Genomic DNA, 22,399 nt, shown 5'->3' with positions numbered 1-22,399 from the left:
CCTTTTACACTTAAACGGCGTGTACAAAGAAATTTTCAAATAAACCTTTACACTGTGCCACACACTTTATTGTTTGCTTTCTGTTTGCATCATCTACACCTTCACACTATTCTATATCTCATTCATACATCACGCTCTTTGTCATTCCCAACACCAGGGGTTGGCGAGCGAAGCGAGCAGGGGGCAGAGCCCCCTAGTACATTAATAAAGTATCTATCTATCTGTTCTAAATTTGCCGTTGCAATTCCACAATTCACACTCATTTAATACAAATGAAAGTATAGAGTGGTGTACAAAAAATGGATTTCAATTTTGACCTTAATTGAAATATTTAGTTGTTTTGAAAAGCTGCTTTAATCAATTTTAATACAGACGGTTCCACAAAATGAAAACAAGAAAAACAAAAGAATATTTTATTTATGGTCAAAATTTAGTTTTTAAATATTGGATTTTTTTTTTTTAGTCTGATCCCATTTTTTTATAAAATTGAAAACCGTTTATGGTCTTATTTTTATTTGTAAATGAGGTCCATGCACCTATCCTACTCCACGAAAATCTCCGTCACTTTCTTGTAAAAGTCCTCCTTATGTTCCTTTAGTTTTCAAAATCTTAATCTTCCATTTTGAACAAGAAATACAAATAAACGGAGCGCTGCAGTGCACTTGACTTTCTGATTTTGCTAACTTGTTGGCACCTCCGCGTAGAAGAACAGCAGCAACAAGCACCCGTTGAGCTCACAGATGCCCCCTGCAGGGCGCCATGGTACTGTCGGCCTTTCCTCGTGCCTTTTCACTGCGGTTTTGTGTCCAATCAGCAAGACTAGATATGTCTCACACATTTATTAAATATTAGCCAGACTGTGAAAAGTCGGGGTGTATAATAAACGTGTCTGTAAACTTTATATTGGCGACATACAGAGCGACAGCAGCAGGCACGCGCCAATTGCAGGCATCAGCCAGGGATGTGCGGTCAGGGGCAGCATCAAACATCCATCCATCCATCTTCCAACCCACTGAATCCGAACACAGGGTCACAGGGGTCTGCTGGAGCCAATCCCAGCCAACACAGGGCACAAGGCAGGAACCAATCCCGGGCAGGGTGCCAGCCCACCGCAGGGGGCAACATCATGAAAAGTAAAAAAAAAAAAACTAATAATATAAAATAAATGTGTCCACTGGTCTGTGCAATACATTTGTTTTCTGTATGATTCCAGTAATTTTGACATTTTGCATCGTCAAAATCGCTGAATTGGCGCATTTCCTGTTCAAACACGGGAGATACGCGAGGTGCGCCAGCGACTAGCCTCACCTCACACACGGGGTTGATGTCTGCGATTGGCACGTGCCTGTCGCTGTCTCTCTGTATGTCGCCAATATAAAGTTTGCAGACACGTTTATTATACACCTTTACTTTGCACACTCTGGCTAATATCTTTAATTAATGTGTGTGACATATTTAGTCTTACTGATCGAACCCGTTTCCAGTGAGAGTTGGACTCCGCGAGGGCCGCCCATTGTCACCGATTCTGTTCATAACTTTTATGGACAGAATTTCTAGGCGCAGCCAGGGTGTTGAGGGGGTCCGGTTTGGTGGATTCAGGATTGGGTCACTGCTTTTTGCAGATGATGTTGTCCTGTTTGCTTCATCAGGCCGTGATCTTCAGCTTTCTCTGGATCGGTTCGCAGCTGAGTGTGAAGCGGCTGGGATGGGAATCAGCACCTCCAAATCAGAGACCATGGTCCTCAGCTGGAAAAGGGTGGAGTGCCCTCTCAGGGTTGGGAGCGAGATCCTGCCTCAAGTGGAGGAGTTCAAGTATCTCGGGATCTTGTTCATGAGTGAAGGAAGAATGGAGCGTGAGATCGACAGGCGGATCGGTGCGGCATCCGCAGTAATGCGGGCGCTGCATCGGTCTGTCGTGGTGAAAAAGGAGCTGAGCCTTAAGGCAAAGCTCTCAATTTACCGGTCGATCTATGTTCCTACCCTCACCTATGGTCATGAGCTATGGGTAGTGACCGAAAGAACGAGATCGCGAATACAAGCAGCTGAAATGAGTTTCCTCCGCAGGGTGACTGGGCTCTCCCTTAAAGATAGGGTGAGAAGCTCAGAGTAGAGCCGCTGCTCCTCCGCATCGAGAGGAGTCAGATGAGGTGGCTCGGGCATCTGATCAGGATGCCTCCTGGACGCCTCCCTGGTGAGGTGTTCCGGGCACGTCCAACCGGGAGGAGGCCCCGGGGAAGACCCAGGACACGCTGGAGGGACTGTCTCCCGGCTGGCCTGGGAACGCCTCGGGATTCTCCCAGAAGAGCTAGAAGAAGTGGCCGGGGAGAGGGAAGTCTGGGCATCTCTGCTCAAGCTGCTGCCCCCGCGACCCGACCTCGGATAAGCGGAAGAGGATGGATGGATGGATGATCGGACACAAAACCGCAGTGAAAAGACACGAGGCTGAAGCAGACAGTACCGTGCCGCCTGAAGGGGGCGCATGTGAGCCCAACAGGTGCTCGTTGCTGTTCTACGCAGAGGCGCCAGTAAGTTAGCGATATCAAAAAGTCAAGTGCACTGCAGCGCTCCGTTTATTTTTATTTCTTGTTCAAAATGGAAGATTAAGATTTTTAAAACTAAAGGAAAATAAGGAGGACTTTTTGCAAGAAAGTGACGGAGAATTTCGTGGAGAAGGATAGGTGCATGGATTTAATTTACAAATAAAGTTAAGACCATAAACGGTTTTCAATTTTATAAAAAAAAAATGGGATCAGACTAAAAAAAAATCCAATATTTAAAAACTAAATTTTAACCTTGAATAAAATATTCTTTTGTTTTTCTTGTTTTCATTTTGTTGAACCGTCTGTATCCATCCATCCAGTATCCAACCCGTTATATCCTAACTACAGGGTCACGGGGGTCTGCTAGAGCCAATCCCAGCCAACACAGGGCGCAAGGCAGGAAACAAACCCCGGGCAGGGCGCCAGCCCACCGCAGATCGTCTGTATTAAAATTGATTAAAGCATCAGAATTAAAAGTTTTTTAAAACAACTTGGATTTCAGTTAAGGTTAAAATTGAAATCCGTTTTTTTGTACACCACTTTACTTTCATTTGTATTGTATGAGTGTGAATTGTGGAATTGCAACGGCAAATTTAGAACACGTGGAGGGTGAGGAGCAAATGCGCTCTCTCTCGCCGCTATAAATGTAACGTTCTTTCTTAGCCAAATATGCGCCTTACCTATCTGGGTGTGTAAAGAATGAGATGTGAAACATAACCAGTAGACAATGTGCCAGCTGCCAACTGAACAGTGAATACGCTACTCTTCGGGGTCCATATATTTGTAAATCTCATTCTGAAGGAGTCACCAGACATGAACCTCACCGCACGGCACGGCATCAGCCCCATATGTGAGGTGAGCTGAGGCACCGCACGTTTCTCCCCTCCATTTGAACAGGAAATGCACCAATTCAGCGATTTTGACTATAAAAATTATCACAATTACTGTAATCATATAGAAAACACATAGCACAGACCAGTGGAAAACTGTATTTTATGTTATTATTATTAGAGCCTCACCTGCCTCCTCTGACCGCACGTCTATGGTGAGTTCCTAGCGCTTCGTGGTTTGGTGTTTGGTCCTGACATGCAGTGTGAATCGTAGGACCTTCTGTAGACACAGGGACACGCGTGACTTTCTAAATGACGTCCAGTCGATTCAGTTTGCCACCGGAGGACTTCAGTCAAGTTCATTGCACGTTTTTGCTTTGTCATGATGGATGCTGAGTGTAGATTGAGGGGCTAAAATGGCAAATATATCCTTTTAAATTTTACAACACTGTTTTTAAAGCGTGCAGGAAGCGAATTGAATACTTAATGAATCCACTGTAATTGACATCAATGGATACGGAAAATAAGGCATCGGTCAGAGAAACAGACTGGCAGAGTCGCGCTTGTTCCGAACTTCTGTACCATTTAAGAATGATGGGGTCCCACTGTGCTCTTGGGATGCTGCGGACATTTTTTTGTTGTTATCCTTCCCCAGATCTCAAAAACGACCCGTGTATTACTTTGCACGCCATGCCTTTGATCTGATGGCTTAGTTTCTTCCTACCTTTGGACCTTCTCTAGCCTGGACACCTTTGGACCTTCTCTAGCCTGGAAGTGTGGCTTTCCTAATCAGGTCCTGTCAATTGAATTGATCACAGGTGGACACCAAAGAAGGTGTAGAAACATCTCGATGGTGATCGATAGCTTTGGAAACATTCAGTTTATTTTTTTAATACATTTTTTAAATTCCTAAAAAATCCAGTTCTCTCTTTGTCATTCCAGGGTATTGAGTGTTGTTTGATGAGGGAAAGAATCGATTGAAATGATTTTAGCACAAGGCGGCAACAGAACAAAATGTGTAAAAAGCGAAGGAGTCTGAATATGCGGTATAAAAGAAAGATAAGTCAACAATAAAGAGTTGGGGGCCCAGCTTGGCCACCCCGTATAACTGAACTCCACACAAAATAAATAAATAATGCGGAGTCATCCTGGTAAGCCAGAACTGTCCCAAGATGGCGGAGCCACCTGACAGGAAGAGGCGTGTCCAGGTAGACGAACACCGGCAGTGATGTCAGAGGTGTTCTAGCTGTCAATCAACCGGTCTGTAGAGGGCGGTAGAGAGCAAGGCATTAGGACACAGCGCCTATCCCTGGAGCGGCGGTAGAATTGCAGTCACTAGGGCCCTTTTTCTGTCCCCAATGTACATGCGGGTGTCAACGCTTTAAGGCATAGTAGCTTTATGAGCCCCAGCTATGTAATCTACAACAGTCAAGAGGAAAATTTGTGTAGACATGCAGAAAAAAAAAATTAAACAACAAAACTGCATTTTGCAGAAAGTCTGAAAGTCTCGAGTTCTATTGTGTAGTCCATTTCTAAAAGTCCCGTCGGCGTTCGGCGGTTTGCTTGTTTTTCAAATCCTGCTGGGCTTGTAGTTGGAATTGCCAGCGTTTCCTTCAGATTTATTTTTTTTTTCAGCTCCTAGGTAAACTTTCTTTTTAGTACTGGAGTCAGATTTCTGTTATTTCCCAATTTCCCCTGGACAATAAGTCATACTGTTTAAGGTGTGGTGTCTGCAAACCCTCCCAGGTGTGTGTGTGTCTGTGTGTGTGCGCAGGTGTGTAAATGTGGCCATTGTCTAATGATGAAATCAAAGGTCACACGTGGCTGGGCTGACAATGGATTTTTTTTTTCTCCGACCGTATCCGATTTCCATGAGCAAAGCTGTCCGTGTGCATCTATGAAGTGATGCAGCTGTAACCCGACTCCGCAGACAGCCAACTAAATGGCCACAGTGCTCTTTAAAAGGTGAACTGCTCATACAGCGGAGACTCCCTCCACTTTCTGCTCACTAATTTGAAATGTATACATTGGCGATCTTCCCTCATCAATTTTCACTCAATAACCCATAAAGACAAAATGAAACATGTTTTCATAAAGGTATGAAAATTTATTAAAAACCAGAAACTGAAATCTCTCTTTCCTAGAAGTATTCAGACCCTTAATTCAATACTTTGTAGAAGCAGCGGACAGTGCTCTTGGGAAGTGTCTACAAGCTTTGCAGTGCTTCTCGTTCTTCTTGGCAGATTCTCTCAAGCTCCATTAGATTGGTTGAGAAGATTCTGGAATGTAACTGCCATCTTCAGGTTTCCTGACACACATTCTATGGTGTTTCAGTCCGGGCTTTGGCTGGGCCACTCAAGGACACTCAGAGACTTTTATCTTAGCTGTATGCCTCGGGTCATCGAATGCAAGTACCAGCGCTGTATGAGCTCAATGCTGAATGGATGCCAGAGCCGTCATTCTTCTTCTTCCTATCATTTAATTGACATCTGCAATTTGCTTCCAGCTCAGCAGAGGTCACTTCTTTGTTTTTTTCTCTTTTCCATTTTCATCTTCTCAGTCTGCCATAAGAAACACATGAACCCAGCTCAATTTGCTGAGGTTGGTGCTACCTCATATTTTTTAAATTACCAAAACACATCAGGTCATAAGCTTCTGATAAAGATCGAGATTGAGGCTCTGGTTCCAGTAAGAGAAGAGAAATTGTGTGAAAGATGAACAGACCTTAGCATTCTATTTACTAGATATGCTTCTCATCTAAGATGGGCTGAAATCTAAGTAATCGATTCAGACTTCAGCATTATGCAATGCATGTGTCTCTGTTATTTGCCATTTGGAATTGGATTTGTAAAAGCAAATCCAAAGACATGCAGGTTAGGTGGATTGGCGATTCTAAAGTGGCCCTAGTGTGTGCTTGGTGTTTGTGTGTGTCCTGAGGTGGGTTGGCACCCTGCCCGGGATTGGTTCCTGCCTTGTGCCATGTGTTGGCTGGGATTGGCTCCAGCAGACCCCCGTGACCCTGTGTTCAGATTCAGCGGGTTGGAAAATGGATGGATGGATGGATGGATGGATATTAATGTTCATTATGTACCATCTGTTGGAATGACAAATGCAATGCATATGTCTCTGTTATATACCATTCTGTATGGAATTAATAAAAGAAATGGTAGTGTTTGTGATGTACCATCTGTTGGAATGACAAATGCAAAGTATGTGTTTCTGTTATATGCCATTTGATATGGGATTCATAAAAGACACGGCAGTGTTTGTGATGTACCATCTGTAGGAATGACAAATGTAGCGCATATGTCTCTGTTATACACCATTTGGTATGGAATTCGTAAAAGAAATGGTAGTGTTTGTGATGTACCATCTGTTGGAATGACAAATGCAATGCATATGTCTTTGTTATACGCCATTTGGTATGGAATTCGTAAAAGAAATGGTAGTGTTTGTGATTTACCATCTGTTGGAATGACAAATGCAACGCATATGTCTTTGTTATACACCATTCGGTATGGAATTCGTAAAAGAAATGGTAGTGTTTGTGATGTACCATCTGTTGGAATGACAAATGCAACGCATATGTCTTTGTTATACGCCATTCGGTATGGAATTCGTAAAAGAAATGGTAATGTTTGTGATGTACCATCTGTTGGAATGACAAATGGAAAATATATGTCTTTGTTATACACCATTCGGTATGGAATCCACAAAAGAAATGGTAGTGTTTGGGATGTACCATCTGTTGGAATGACAAATGCAATGCATATGACTCTGTTGTATGCCATTTTGGTATGGAATTTGTAAAAGCTGTGGTACCATGGGGTCTCTGTGACCCCCCCCCCCCCACTTCTGTTTGAGTCTTTTTTTTAAACTATTACAATTAGTGACCTCGCCTTTCACATATTTTTTCATAAGGCCTTCCTAACCATATGACACATGTCCGCTAGTTTTCGTGTCTTTCTCTTTATTTTTTACTTATGTTTATTTGCATTTGGGGTCAAAAATACCCCATAGTACCTTCCATGTAATATAGGTATTTTTCTCTTATTTCAAGGTTCTGTGACATGCACAGTGCAACACAATACCAGCAGTAAAAGTTAGGCCTACAGTGATGTAAAATAATCAGAAACTCACACATGAAGTGTCGTGCAATGTTATTTGGATGTTGTAATACATTTTCTGTATCTGCTTCTACATAGGCTATTTAAAAGTTCCTAAGACAAATACACCTCTGTTTGTCGATACTTGAGTACAAACAAAATATTGTAATAAACAGTGTTTTTATTCTAGTAATATAAATACATTTGTAACTTTTTTCATGGTACCAGAGCAGGGTTAAAGTTTGTAATGTACCATCTGTTGGAATGACAAACGCAACATATTTTCTTCTTGAAAATGTTTGTGATGCACCATCTTTTGGAATGGAAGAGACATTGCAACTGGACAGACACAAAGACAGACACATACACTCTCATCCTTTTATTAAGGTGGACTTCAGTTATCATACGGACTGGTCACTAGGCAGCTTTAATGTGCTAATATGAGCCAAGGTCTGCTTGTACATATGAGTTTGTGCTGTAAGCTTAAATTATCATTATCCATGGTACCCATCTAAGATGAGCTGAAACCTAAAAAATCAGCGCAGACTATGTTTGCAGTATACCATGTGATTAAAATGCCTTTTGGAATGGTATTTGTAAAAGCAACATTAATATTTGTACTGCACCATCTGTTGGAATGACAAATACAAGGCATTTTATTAAAACAAATGTATATGATGCACCATTTTTTGAAATAAGAAATGAAATGCATCCACCTTAACAAAGGGATTGACTGTGTGACTGTCTGTGAATCTGTCTTGTTGCTATGTCTCTGTCATTCCAAAAGATGGCACATCAAAAACATCTGCAGTAATACAATGTATTGCATTTATCATTCCAACAGAGGGTACACCACAAACATTAACACTGTTTTTATGAGTCTATTTTAATACATTGAAGTTACACTTGACCCATTGCTATCAACTTGGGCTTCACACTCCTAATTATCAATTATGTCAATGATAAATAGATGCATACATTATATATGAATGATTCAAATATACATAAACTAGGGGGCTCCGCCCCCTGCTCGCTTCGCTCGCCAACCCCTGGTGTTGGGAATGACAAAGAGCGTGATGTATGAATGAGATATAGAATAGTGTGACGGTGTAGATGATGCAAATAGAAAGCAAACAATAAAGTGTGTGGCACAGTGTAAAGGTTTATTTGAAAATTTCTTTGTACACGCCGTTTAAGTGTAAAAGGTAATTCCAGCTCAGAACTTGTAAGGTCATTTAAGATGGTTATTGTTGTGATCAGAGTCAAGTTTGTCAGAGCTTAGAAAGAGTTGTGTCTCTCCAGGAAGTAATGGAATGACTTGGGTATTTATGTTTTCCACATTAATATTTTTTGGACATAATATAGTGCGTTGTGTTAAAAGGGGCATTTGGTCTAATGAGATTGCTGTTCCAAATCTCTTTGTAACTAAGTCGTCGCAGATAAAGGCTTGAGGAATTGTAATAATATGCGGCTGAAGTCCATCTGTATTGGTGAGTGTACCATCTCTCAGTTGTAATAAGCAATTGTTATGATGTGGTTCTGGACATCGTATCTTTTTTACTAACTGTATCTTTTGAAAGCAATGCCAATTGTCTGCATATTTTAAGGTGCACTGAACAATAGCTGAGTGCATGGCATCTGGAAGAATAGCTAATCACTGTCTAAAATCTCCTCCTCATAAAAGTACCTTTCCTCCAAATCGAATATTATTATTCATAAACGTTTGTAGAAGTTTATGAATGGTGTTGAGTAAGTGACTTCATGCCATTGAACATTCATCAATAATTAACAGTTTTGCAAGACGGATGTCACGTGCAGTGCCACCGTTAATGTTCATAGTGGATTCCGATTTGTAGGATCTAATGTAGTTGATAAAGATTTCACTTTCAGGTACATCGTCAGTTATAAGCTTCTGTAGATATTCAGGATATGAATGTAAAGAAGGCAGTCTAATTTGACCCTTTTGACAACAACGTGTAAATGTATTACTTGTATTGCCAGTTGTTTCTTCAGGGAAGTGAACTGAATGACAATGATTGCAAATGACATTCATTAATCCGAATGAATTTTCCTGGTGTATGTTTTGCTTGTGCCGTTTGAGAGGCGCGTTGTTGCATGTGTAGTATTTGGGACGTGTTGTTTTGGAGCTGTAATCGATTTGCCTGTGCTGTGTGAGAAGCCCGTTGTTTCCTACTCTTCCGTTAACGGGAGACGGGAGATGTTTCGTTTTGAATCCGTGCCTGTTGCGATGCAGCACTTTGATTGATAGATTGCGTCATGTGGATCTAGGATGTAGATTTGTGCATATTTGCGTTGTTGATTTGTTTCAGGGTGCACTGTTCCAATGCGATGCAGTATTTGTGCACATATGCGAAAGCAGTAGGGGCCATTGCCTTTTGGTGGCCTGATATTTACTCCGGTATATGCAAAAGCAAATGAACTATTGTAGGATCTAATGCAGTTCATAAAGTTTTTACTTTTAGGTACATCGTTAGTTAGAAGCTTTAGTTGAGCTTTGCGTTTTTGGAGTCGAGACATTTTTTTCTTTTAGAAATATGGATAACATGCGAAATATGGATAAGTAATAAGGAGGATCGCAGTCACTGTTAATATGTTTCCTTTTCTGCAGTTGAACGGTTAATAGTGCTTTATTGTAAGGAGATCCACCAATGCTAACACCTATGCTGTCTAGTGTGAAGGTGTCGATGTTCACTTTAGAATATGTGGCTTTGGGTGTCACTTCTTATGGATGTGTGTGTGTGTGTGTGTGTGTGTGTGTGTGTGTGTGTGTGTGTGTGTGTGTGTGTGTGTGTGTGTGTGTTTTTGAGGATTGTTGTTGCGCGAGCGTCTTCTTTCTTTTTGTGTTCCTGTGTCTTGTTGAATCCCCCTCTTTGGGTGTGTCCCGTCCCTTGCTTGTAGGGTCTGTGGGGTGGTTTTGTGTTCTTTTTTTTGTGTTCCATGGGCTTGTTGAATCCCCCTCTTGGTGTTTGTCCCGTCCGGTGCCTGTAGGGGGGGGGGGTGCCCTGCTGTTGTGCGCGAGCCTCTTTTTTTTTTTTTTGGGTCCAGTTTCGTGTGCAATGCCTCATTTCTCCATTTTTCCTGTGCTCACTCCTTTTTTCTGTGGTCTTGTCCGCCTCTCTCGCCCTCTTTTGTCCGCCTTTCTCGGCTCCTCAGCCGACTCTCGCGGACTCTTTTTGCGCCTGCACAGTACGTCTTTTTGCAGCTACGGCCCATTGCCGGATGTGCCTGCGTCCATCATCCGGTTTAGCATTCTCGGTTAGTAATATGGATGGCATCAATGGATTCTTCTGCAGGCACAAGTTGAGAATCAGAAAGAGAGAGACCTCTTTCCCCTCATGCTCTCAGACTCCTGTAAACTGTCATATGTCTGAAGTCTATCATAATCTGTCTACCCACTCTGCCGTAAATATCTGAATAATGGAGCGCTGCTTCAGATGGTAGTCCTTGTAACAGGTTCAGGAAAGGTCAAGTTGGAGAGCATGCACTGGTACACTCCGCAGAGTATCTGGCATCATTCATTCTCTCAATTCTGCCCGTCTGCCTGTCCCTTCCTGAGCCTCACAGCTCACATTTCACAAGCAGGTTCCTTCCTCCTCTCTTATCGGAGACTTTTTGGTTTACATGTTTGTGGTTTACGACTTGCTCTGTACTATAAATTCCTCTCTTCATACTCTTGTATCACTGAAATGAAAGCCTCTTGGAAGGTGGGCGAGCAGTGAGTCGAGTGACGGTGTCTTTATTTTATGAGCTGCCTGAGTGCACTTTCGCATGGAGCTTTACACGGGTCACATCATGTGGCCACTCAAGTTCTGATCTTCAATGTGACAGCAGCTTTGACGATGACCTGCTCTAACCCCCCCCTCCCCTTTTTTCTCTTCTCTTTCAGATGTCATGGCACCCTCAGTATCGCAGTTCCAAGTTTCGCCACGTCTATGGCAAACCTGCCAACAAGGAGAACTGCTACGACGGGGTGCCCATCACCAAGAGCGTCCACGACAATCACTTCTGTGCCGTAAACCCCTGCTTCATCGCCGTCATCACCGAGTGCGCGGGAGGCGGGGCCTTCCTTGTCATTCCCATTAGTCAGGTAAGAAGGAAGACGCTTTTACTTTTGTGTTGGCTGTGTCTGTGGTTCTCTGTGTGAAGAGAAAACTTCCTAATGTTGGTGCAAAAGTTACTCCTTAAAAAGTTTCCAACTGTGTCCCTGTTGAGGAACTCATTTTAAAGCCAGCGTCTCGATCCACTGGACTAACTCCCTTTATAATTTTAAACACTTCAATCATGTCTCCTCCTGATCTTTGAAAAGTCTCAGCTCTTTTAATCTTTTTAATCTTTCCTGGAGACCAAAACTGCACTGTCATTATGGGGTGTTGTGTGTAGAATTCTGAGGAAAAAAATGAATTTAATCCATTTTGGAATAAGACTGTAACATAACAAAATGTGGAAAAAGTGATGCGCTGTGAATACTTTCCGGATGCACTGTATTTACCTTCAACTTGTAATACTGTACTTAACATTTACTTACATTCAGTTTCATCTGCCACAATCTGCCCAAGCCTGTCCCTCTGTGATGATTCAACAGATTTGAGATGATCTACCAATCCACCTATCTTGGTATCATCTGCAAACTTAACCAGCTTGTTTCTTATAGTCAGCCAGCAAAGGGCACAAGGCAGGAACAGATCCTGGGCAGGGCACACACACACACACACACACACACACACACCAAGCACACAGTAGGGACAATTTAGGACCGCCAATGCACCTAACCTGCATGTCTTTGGACTGTGGGAGGAAACCCACGCAGACACGGGGAGAACATGCAAACTCCACGCAGGGAGGACCCGGGAAGTGAACCTGGGTCTCCTTACTGCGAGGCAGCAGCGATACCACTGCACCACCGTGCCGCCCTTTAACATTTTACACTCCCTTCCTTTCAGAGATCCCAGAGTGCAATGGGAAAAGGATCTCTCACTCAACATCTCAGAAAAGGAGTGGAAGGCAGCCATGCACAGAAGTCACTTGAGCTCCATATGTGCAAAGCATACAGTCAGTCAGTCAGTCGATGTCCAACCCGCTATATCCTAACTACAGGGTCATGGGGGTCTGCTGGAGCCAATCCCAGCCAGCACAGGGCGCAAGGCAGGAACAAATCCCGGGCAGGGCGCCAGCCCACCACAGGGCACACACACTAGTGACAATTTAGGATCGCCAATGCACCTAACCTGCAAGTCTTTGGACTGTGGGAGAACATGCAAACTCCACGCAGGGAGGACCCGGGAAGTGAACCCAGGTCTCCTTACTGCGAGGCAGCAGCGCTATCACTGCCACTGTCACTTGTTTCTTATATTCCTATCCAAGTCATATTAAAAATAGCACCGGCCTCAGCATTGACCCCTACTGGACACCACTTGTAACATCAGCCAGTTCAGATAAGGGTCCTTGCGCCATCACCCTCTGTTTTCTGTGTCTGAGCCATTTTTCCACCCAGCTACACACAACACCCTGAAACTGCCCCTTCTTTTAGTTTGATGCCCAACCTCTCACGAGGCACCTTATCAAATGCTTTCTGACGAACAACAACCAGTCCTGCACATTAAAACAGCAATATTACAGTGGATCCAGAAAAGTCCTCAGATCCCGTCACCTTCTGCATACTTTATGTTGTAGATATACTGTCATTTTGTAGCAGTGCTACTATTACTGAGAACTGCATCTCCCAGCAGTCCCTGCAGGGGCTGTTGGGGTCAAAGGTGGTCAAAGGAATTTAAAAGGAGGGCAGGTGGCCAAGGGAGAAAAGTGTTTTTTGTTGTTATTGATTGATAACATTTGTTAATTGATTTGTTCTGTTCTATGTATTGTATTGTATTGTATTGACCCCCCTTCTTTTGACACCCACTGCATGCCCAACCTACCTGGAAAGGGGTCTCTCTTTGAACTGCCTTTCCCAAGGTTTCTTCCATTTTTTCCCTACTAGGTTTTTTTGGGAGTTTTTCCTCATCTTCTTTGAGAGTTGAGGCTGGTGGGGGCTGTCAAGATGCAGGGCCTGTTAAAGCCCATTGCGGCACTTCTTGTGTGATTTTGGGCTATACAATAATAAACTGTATTGTATTGTATTGTATTGTATTGTTATATTTTGTGTTCCGTTTACCTGTCAGACTGCCTTCTGTCGATTAAGCCGTAATTAGTTTTGTGTCCTGGATTATATTTGTTGTTGGGGTCTGGATTGTCTACTGTCTACCTGTGTCCCGAGGATTGATTGTGGATTCTTTGGATTCTCCGCAAGTAAAGTAAAATTTAAAAAAAACAAAAAACTGAACTCTCTTATTTCAAGAAGTATTTAGACCTGGGGTCTCCAACGCATCACTCTCGAGCTACTGGTAACTCAAGACCCCTTTCCAAGTAGCTCACCAAATCCTACATAAATTTGAAAACTTGATTAGTCAAATTAGGGGCGGGCGATCTTTCCAAAAAATCATATCACGATCCTTTTAACACAAAATCACAATCCACAATCTGAATTGCAATCTTATCTTTTCAATATGGCAGACACTTAAGAGAATATCCGGACTCAAACTCATCGAGACCTAAGTAACACTTTAGTTTAAATATCAGACAAAGTTTAATTCAATTGTTCTCTCGTTTGCTAGCTAAGCGGAGTTAAGGAACATGCTCTGAAGCTGGCGAGTGAGTGAGGAAGGCCCCTTCCCTCGGCCCGCTGCATTTCTCTCAGATTTCTAATAAATCTGAACCACAAGCGAACTGTGATACATAGCGAAATGAGAGATGTCGCAAAATCAACCGGAATGTTCAAGAACATTATAGAAGAAAACACTATCTAAATCTGTTAAGTAGTTCTCTCGTGAAAACTGGACAGACATACAGATAGAGAGACGTTGGATTTTATTTATTATATATTAGTAAACCTTCAAAATAATGTGCAGTCAAAGTCTAAACAGCATTCTTAGCACTTCTGGAGCTTAGCAGAGCCAGAGCAGAACAGCTCTGAAAATGTCTGCTTTGTTTGGGTCTCCATACCTCTGTGAGTCTGACATGAATGTCATGAAGTCAACGTTTAGAACAAGACTGACAGACGAACATTTAAATGACTCCATCAGAGTGAACCTCAGTGGCTCCACTCCACCAGACACCTCAGTGCCAGTCATCTCACTAACTAAAAAACACATCACACATGCGACTGGACCTGTGAATAAAGTGACACAGTGACACGTAACAATGACAAAGGAATAAGTCAGATCTGTGGATTTGGATTTGCATTGTTTTGTTTTGACAGCATTCATGTTTTACTTCAATAGTGTGAGATACACTAGAAAATGCATACAGACGTACAAAATGCACTTGCAGGTGAACTCAATATTTTTTTGTGATGTTTGAATGCAAAATGTGAGTTGTGGACACCAACATTTTGTAAATGTTCAGGCAATACAAGCTTATTCAGTTTGTTTGGGTTGAAATAAGCTATGAGAATAAACATTAGAAAACATGAGGAGCTCTCGGCCATTTTCATTTTATAAAAGTAGCTCTCAGGGGAAAAAAGGTTGGAGACCCCTGCTTTAGACCCTTAATTGAGAAGCCTCTTTGGCAGCAATTACCAGCCTCGAGTCTTCCCAGTAAGTCTCCACAAGCTCTGCACACCTGGATTTGGGCAGTTTCTGTCATTTTTCCTGGCAGTGTCATTGCTTTAGATGGGAGGCATCTGTAAAATGCCATCTTCGAGTTCCTTCATGGATGTTGTATGGGGTTCAAGTGTGGACTCAAGAACATTCGGAGACGTGCCTAAAAGTCACTCCAGTGTGGTCTTGTGTGGATACTTTGGGTCATTGTCATGCATTGTCAAGGTGAACCGCCACCTCACACTGTGGATCTTCATGTTTTTTCAAGGACCTCTCTCTGTGTTTGGCTTCATTCATCCTTCCCTCAGTTCCAACCAGCTTCCCTGTCCCTGCAAACTAATAGCCCAGTGCTACCACCACCATGTTTTATCTGCCTTAAACCATCTATATGGTGATGAGCAGAGCCTGATCTTCACCAGACATACTGCTTGTGTTGTAGATTTAAATTTTAAATGGAGAAATTGGCCATTTCTGCCCATCAATCTGCATTCACTCACCCAAAGTAAAAAGAAGTTTTCCGAAAGTTCTGCACAAATAAAATTAAAAACTGAAATCTCACTCCTAAGAAGTATGCAGATGTGGCGCTCCACATTGTGTTCAGGTCATTCCTGTTTGCTTTAATCCTCCCACAGATACAGTGGTGTGAAAAACTATTTGCCCCCTTCCTGATTTCTTATTCTTTTGCATGTTTGTCACACAAAATGTTTCTGATCATCAAACACATTTAACCATTAGTCAAATATAACACAAGTAAACACAAAATGCAGTTTTTAAATGATGGTGTTTATTATTTAGGGAGAAAAAAAATCCAAACCTACATGGCCCTGTGTGAAAAAGTAATTGCCCCCTTGTTAAAAAAGAACCTAACTGTGGTGTATCACACCTGAGTTCAATTTCCGTAGCCACCCCCAGGCCTGATTACTGCCACACCTGTTTCAATCAAGAAATCACTTAAATAGGAGCTGCCTGACACAGAGAAGTAGACCAAAAGCACCTCAAAAGCTAGACATCATGCCAAGATCCAAAGAAATTCAGGAACAAATGAGAACAGAAGTAATTGAGATCTATCAGTCTGGTAAAGGTTATAAAGCCATTTCTAAAGCTTTGGGACTCCAGCGAACCACAGTGAGAGCCATCATCCACAAATGGCAAAAACATGGAACAGTGGTGAACCTTCCCAGGAGTGGCCGGCCGACCAAAATTACCCCAAGAGCACAGAGACGACTCATCTGAGAGGTCACAAAAGACCCCAGGACAACGTCTAAAGAACTGCAGGCCTCACTTGCCTCAATTAAGGTCAGTGTTCACGACTCCACCATAAGAAAGAGACTGGGCAAAAACGGCCTGCATGGCAGATTTCCAAGACGCAAACCACTGTTAAGCAAAAAGAACATTAGGGCTCGTCTCAATTTTGCTAAGAAACATCTCAATGATTGCCAAGACTTTTGGGAAAATACCTTGTGGACTGATGAGTCAAAAGTTGAACTTTTTGGAAGGCAAATGTCCCGTTACATCTGGCGTAAAAGGAACACAGCATTTCAGAAAAAGAACATCATACCAACAGTAAAATATGGTGGTGGTAGTGTGATGGTCTGGGGTTGTTTTGCTGCTTCAGGACCTGGAAGGCTTGCTGTGACAGATGGAACCATGAATTCTACTGTCTACCAAAAAATCCTGAAGGAGAATGTCCGGCCATCTGTTCGTCAACTCAAGCTGAAGCGATCTTGGGTGCTGCAACAGGACAATGACCCAAAACACACCAGCAAATCCACCTCTGAATGGCTGAAGAAAAACAAAATGAAGACTTTGAAGTGGCCTAGTCAAAGTCCTGACCTGAATCCAATTGAGATGCTATGGCATGACCTTAAAAAGGCGGTTCATGCTAGAAAACCCTCAAATAAAGCTGAATTACAACAATTTTGCAAAGATGAGTGGGCCAAAATTCCTCCAGAGCGCTGTAAAAGACTCATTGCAAGTTATCGCAAACGCTTGATTGCAGTTATTGCTGCTAAGGGTGGCCCAACCAGTTATTAGGTTCAGGGGGCAATTACTTTTTCACACAGGGCCATGTAGGTTTGGATTTTTTTTTCTCCCTAAATAATAAAAACCACCATTTACAAACTGCATTTTGTGTTTACTTATGTTATATTTGACTAATGGTTAAATGTGTTTGATGATCAGAAACATTTTGTGTGACAAACATGCAAAAGAATAAGAAATCAGGAAGGGGGCAAATAGTTTTTCACACCACTGTAGATAGATAGATAGATAGATAGATAGATAGATAGATAGATAGATAGATAGATAGATAGATAGATAGATACTTTATTATTCCCCAAGGGGAAATTCACATACTCCAGCAGCAGCATATTGATAAAAACGCAGTGCAAGGTAGAGACTGTGAGGTATAACAGACAATAACTTTGGATAATGTTAACGTTTACCTCCCAGGGTGGAATTGAAGAGTCGCATAGTGTGGTGGAGGAACGATCTCCTCAGTCTGTCAGTGGAGCAGGACGGTGACAGCAGTCTTTCGCTGAAGCTGCTCCTCTGTCTGGATATGATGCTGTTTAGTGGATGCAGTGGATTCTCCATGATTGACAGGAGTCTGCTCAGCGCCCGTCGCTCTGCCACAGATGTCAAACTGTCCAGCTCTCTGCCTACAATAGAGCCTGCCTTCCTCACCGGTTTGTCCAGGTGTGAGGCGTCTTTCTTCTTTATGCTGCCTCCCCAGCACACCACCCTGTAGAAGAGGGCGCTCGCCACAACCTTCTGATAGAACATCTGCAGCATCTTATTGCAGATGTTGAAGGATGCCAGCCTTCTAAGGAAGTATAGTCGGCTCTGTTCTCTCTTGCACAGAGCATCAGTATTGGCAGTCCAGTCCAGTTTATCATCCAGCTGCACTCCCAGGTATTTATAGGTCTGCACCCTCTGCACAGTCACCTCTGATGATCACAGGGTCCATGAGGGGTCTGGTCCTCCTAAAATCCACCACCAGCTCCTTGGTTTTGCTGATGTTCAGGTGTAGGTGGTTTGAGTCGCACCATTTAACAAAGTCCTTGATTAGGTTCCTATACTCCTCCTCCCACCCACTCCTGATGCTGCCCACGATAGCAGTGTCGTCAGTGAACTTTTGCACGTGGCAGGACTCTGAGTTGTATTGGAAGTCTGATGTATATAGGCTGAACAGGACTGGAGAAAGTACAGCCCCCTGTGGTGCTTCTGTGCTGCTGACCACAATGTCAGACCTGCAGTTCCCGAGACGCACATACTGAGGTCTGTCTGTAAGATAGTCCACGATCCATGCCACCAGGTATGAATCTACTCCCATCTCTGTCAGCTTGTCCCTAAGCAGCAGAGGTTGGATGGTGTTGAAGGCGCTAGAGAAGTCCAGAAACATAATTCTTACTGCACCACTGCCTCTGTCCAAGTGGGAGAGTGATCGGTGTAGCATGTAGATGATGGCATCCTCCTCTGCCACCTTCTCCTGGTATGCGATGTTTCTACAACTTAATTAGAGGTCACCTGTGACAAAACTGAATTGACTGGATGTCATTCACAAAAGCACATGTGTACCTGGGTACTGAAGATTCCACAATTCACACTGCATATCCAAGGAACTCTCTGTAGATCTCTGTTGTCAAATTGTGGTGAAGCACAGATTAGGGCGAGGGGATCAGACTTATTTCTAAAGCTTTGAGTGTTTTCCCAGGAGCATAGTGGCCTTTAAATGTTAAAATTAAACAAGTCTGGAACCACCAAGTCTCTTCCTAGAGCTGCCTGTCCAGCAGAACTGAGCAACCAAGCAAGAAGGTGACCCAGAACCCAATGGTCACTCTAACAGCTTTCCTCTGCTGAGATGGAAGAACCTGTTGGAAGGATGGCCATCTTAGCGGCCTTCCATCAATTGGGTGTTTATGTCAGCCAGCTTGCAGTTTGCCAGTCTCTTACAGAACAGGAAGAAAAATGTTATGATCTGATAAGACAAAAAATGGGCAGAACTCCAAGCATCATGTTTATTGAAGTCCAGGCACTGTTTATCACCTGCATATTACCATCCCTACAGTGAAGCATGGTGGTGGTGGTGGTGGCATCATGCTCCGGGGTGGTTCTCAGTGGCAGGGATAAGTAAGACTGCTCAGAATTGACAAAAGAATGAATGCTGCCAGATACTCTGGGGTGCTACAGAGTGCACACCACCTCATACGGGGTTAACTGTTCACCGGTCAGCACGACAATGACCTGAAGAATGCAGCCAAGACAAAGCCCAGATTTAAACCCAATAGAACCCGTGTGGAGAGACCTGAAGATAGCAGTTTGCAGACACTTCCCATCAAATCTAGTGGAACTTAACAGGATCTGTCTGGATGAAAAGGATAAACTGCCCAAAATCCAGGTGTGCAAAGCTTGCAGAGATTTAGTAACGATAGACGATAGGCATCTAGCATACTTTCATGGTGTATTAGACAGGTGTTAGCCTGCCATACCACTAGTTAGGCCCATCATGGGCAGAAGATCAGTGAGACTTTTGTTTAGTAACACTTTCAATGTTTAGTAACGCCATTTAGACTTTACGTAGAAGCTGTAAGCTAACAGACTCACAAGCCTAAAGATGTTGACGCCATGGCATACGCATAAGGGTGCACCAGCTCTGCTGCTTGAGTAATGGGTACAGTCTATGCATCAACAATTTATATGACATTACTGTTAAGTTTTGATGGTGAAGCTTGGCATGTCTTCATGGCAGAAGATCAGAGGGGAAAAAAATACAAATCAGAACCATACGTCAAAACAGATTTATGTTTAACTAGCAAAATACCCGCGCTTCGCAGCAGAGAAGTAGTGTGTTAAAGAAGTTATGAAAAATTAACATTTTAAAAATAACGTAACATGATGGTCAATGTAATTGTCGTAGGCATATTTTAGTATTGAGAGTGAATTTGATGATTGTAAAGAGTTTAATTTAGGGTAGTGAATGTTGTGTATGAGAAATGCCCATTTTTAGGATGTAAGGATCTCTTTGTAAATGTTTGCAGTTCTGCCCTCGGGCTGTAAAATGACCAAGCTGCTGGTCTGCTGAGCTCAGTCTCGAGTATGCAACGTACAGTTGGCCACGTGAGAAGCCATCTTGTGTCAAGTCAATGGCGACCTTTTTTAGAGTCTGGCCCTGTGACTTATTTATTGTCATAGCAAAGCAGACCCTTTCTGGAAATTGGAATGGGAGGTCAGAGGGTATAAGAGGGTCTCACCTGAGCCAGTTCCGGTGAAGACAGTTGCCTCAATGAGGTTCTTGTGCAGAGATCTGATCTGAAGCCTGGCGCCGTTACAAAGTTTTGGTGGTTGTAAGTTTTGTAGTAACATCATTGGTGCGCTGACCTTCAAAAGTAGAGTATGTGGAGGCCTACCCAGAGGATTAAAGGTGTGAAGAAACTCTACCGGATAGTACACCGCGTCCTCTAGTTCTACAACAGAGTCGACAGACATATATTTTTTTGTTTCGGAAGTTAGTTGGTGAAGTAAAATGGTGTTTAAATGTGAAGTCAAGTCATTTTTTGGTGTTAGAATAGCTCTCTCCCTCAACTAGGAGACGTCCTTTTCATGCAGAGTTCGTAGGTTGGGGTAAACATTTTCAAGAAGGTTTTGTAAGATATTCACCAGGAGACAGAGATTGTTAGGAACATTGATTTTACAGTTCTGTTTAATTACAGTCATATGAAAAGTTTGGGAACCCCTCTCAGCCTGCATAATAATTGACTCTCCTTCCAACAAAAAAGATATCAGTGGTATGTCTTTCATTTCCTAGGAACATCTGAGTACTGCGGTGTTTTCCGAACAAAGATTTTTAGTGACGCAATATTTAGTTGTATGAAATTAAATTATCAAATGTGAAAAACTGGCTGTGCACAAATGTGGGTCCCCTTGTCATGTTGCTGGTTTGAATGCCTGTCACTGCTCAATGCTGATTGGAGTGATGAGCTCATTACGCCTTGAACTTCATAGACAATCATGAGAAAAGGTATTTAAGGTGGTCAATTACAAGTTGTGCTTCCTTCCCTTTGACTCTCCTCTGAAGAGTGGGATCCTCAAAGCAACTCTCCAAAGTTCTGAAAACAAAGATTGTTGAGTCTCCTGGTTGAGGGGAAGGCTACAAAAAGCCATCTCAGAGGTTTAAACTGTCAGTTTCAAGTGTAAGGAATGGAATCAGGAAATGGAAGGCCACAGGCACAGTTGCTGTTAAACCCAGCAGGTCTGGCAGGCCAAGAAAAATACAGGAGTGGCATATGAGCAGGATTGTGAGAATGGTAACAGACAACCCACAGATCACCTCCAAAGACCTGTGAGAACATCTGGCTGCAGATGGTGTATATGTACATCGTTCTACAATTCAGTGCATCTGTATGGCAGGGTGATGAGAAAGAAGCCCTTTCTGCACTCACGCCACAAACAGAATCACTTGTTGTATGCCAATGCTCATTTAGACAAGGCAGATTCATTTTGGAACAAAGTGCTTTGGACTGATGAGACACAAATTGAGTTATTTGGTCAGAACAAAAAGCGCTTTGCATGGTGGAAGAAGAACACCACATTCCAAGACAAACACCTGCTACCTACTGTCACATTTGGTGGAGGTTCCATCATGCTGTGGGGCTGTGTGGCTAGTTCAGGGACTGGGGCCCTTGTTAAAGTCGAGGGTCGGATGAATTCAACCCAATATCAACAAATTCTTCAGGATAATGTTCAAGCATCAGTCACAAAGTTGAAGTTACGCAGGGGTTGGATATTCCAATAAGACAATGACCCAAAACACAGTTGGAAGTCTACAAAGGCATTCATGCAGAGGGAGAAGTACAATGTTCTGGAATGGCCGTCACAGTCCCCTGACTTGAATCATCGACAATCTATGGGATGATTTGAAGCAGGCTGTCCATCAAATTGAACTGAACTGGAGAGATTTTGTATGAAGAATGGTCAGAAATACCTCCATCCAGAATCAGACACTCATCAGAGGCTATAGGAGGACAGCGTCTAGAGGCTGTTAGATTTGTAAAAGGAGGCTCAACTAAGTATTGATGTCATATCTCTGTCGGGGGCCCACATTTATGCCCCTGTCTAATTTTGTGATGATGCATATTGCATATTTTCTGTTAATCCAATAAACGTAATGTCACTGCTGAAATCCTACTGTTTCTATAAGGCATGTCAGATAGTACAAGGAAGTTGCTACTTTGAAAGTTCAGCCAATGAGAAACAAAAATCCAAAGAAT

At 42.9% G+C, this 22,399-nt stretch overlaps 1 protein-coding gene across 3 annotated transcripts in view; it reads left to right on the top strand.

Moving 5' to 3' along the window:
- coro2aa (coronin 2Aa) overlaps positions 1 to 22,399 on the top strand; it is a 174,176-nt gene that overhangs the window by 97,720 nt on the left and 54,057 nt on the right. For all 3 annotated transcript variants that reach the window (XM_028805871.2, XM_051929914.1, XM_028805872.2), the window contains exon 2: positions 11,384 to 11,584. In XM_028805871.2, coding sequence (XP_028661704.1) covers positions 11,384 to 11,584 — 201 coding nt within the window. The remainder of the gene's footprint in view (positions 1 to 11,383; positions 11,585 to 22,399) is intronic.

This window comes from Erpetoichthys calabaricus, chromosome 7, assembly GCF_900747795.2.
Source record: "Erpetoichthys calabaricus chromosome 7, fErpCal1.3, whole genome shotgun sequence".
In the NCBI taxonomy this organism is placed as follows: Eukaryota; Metazoa; Chordata; class Cladistia; order Polypteriformes; family Polypteridae; genus Erpetoichthys; species Erpetoichthys calabaricus.
This window is presented reverse-complemented; position numbering and strand designations above follow the sequence as displayed.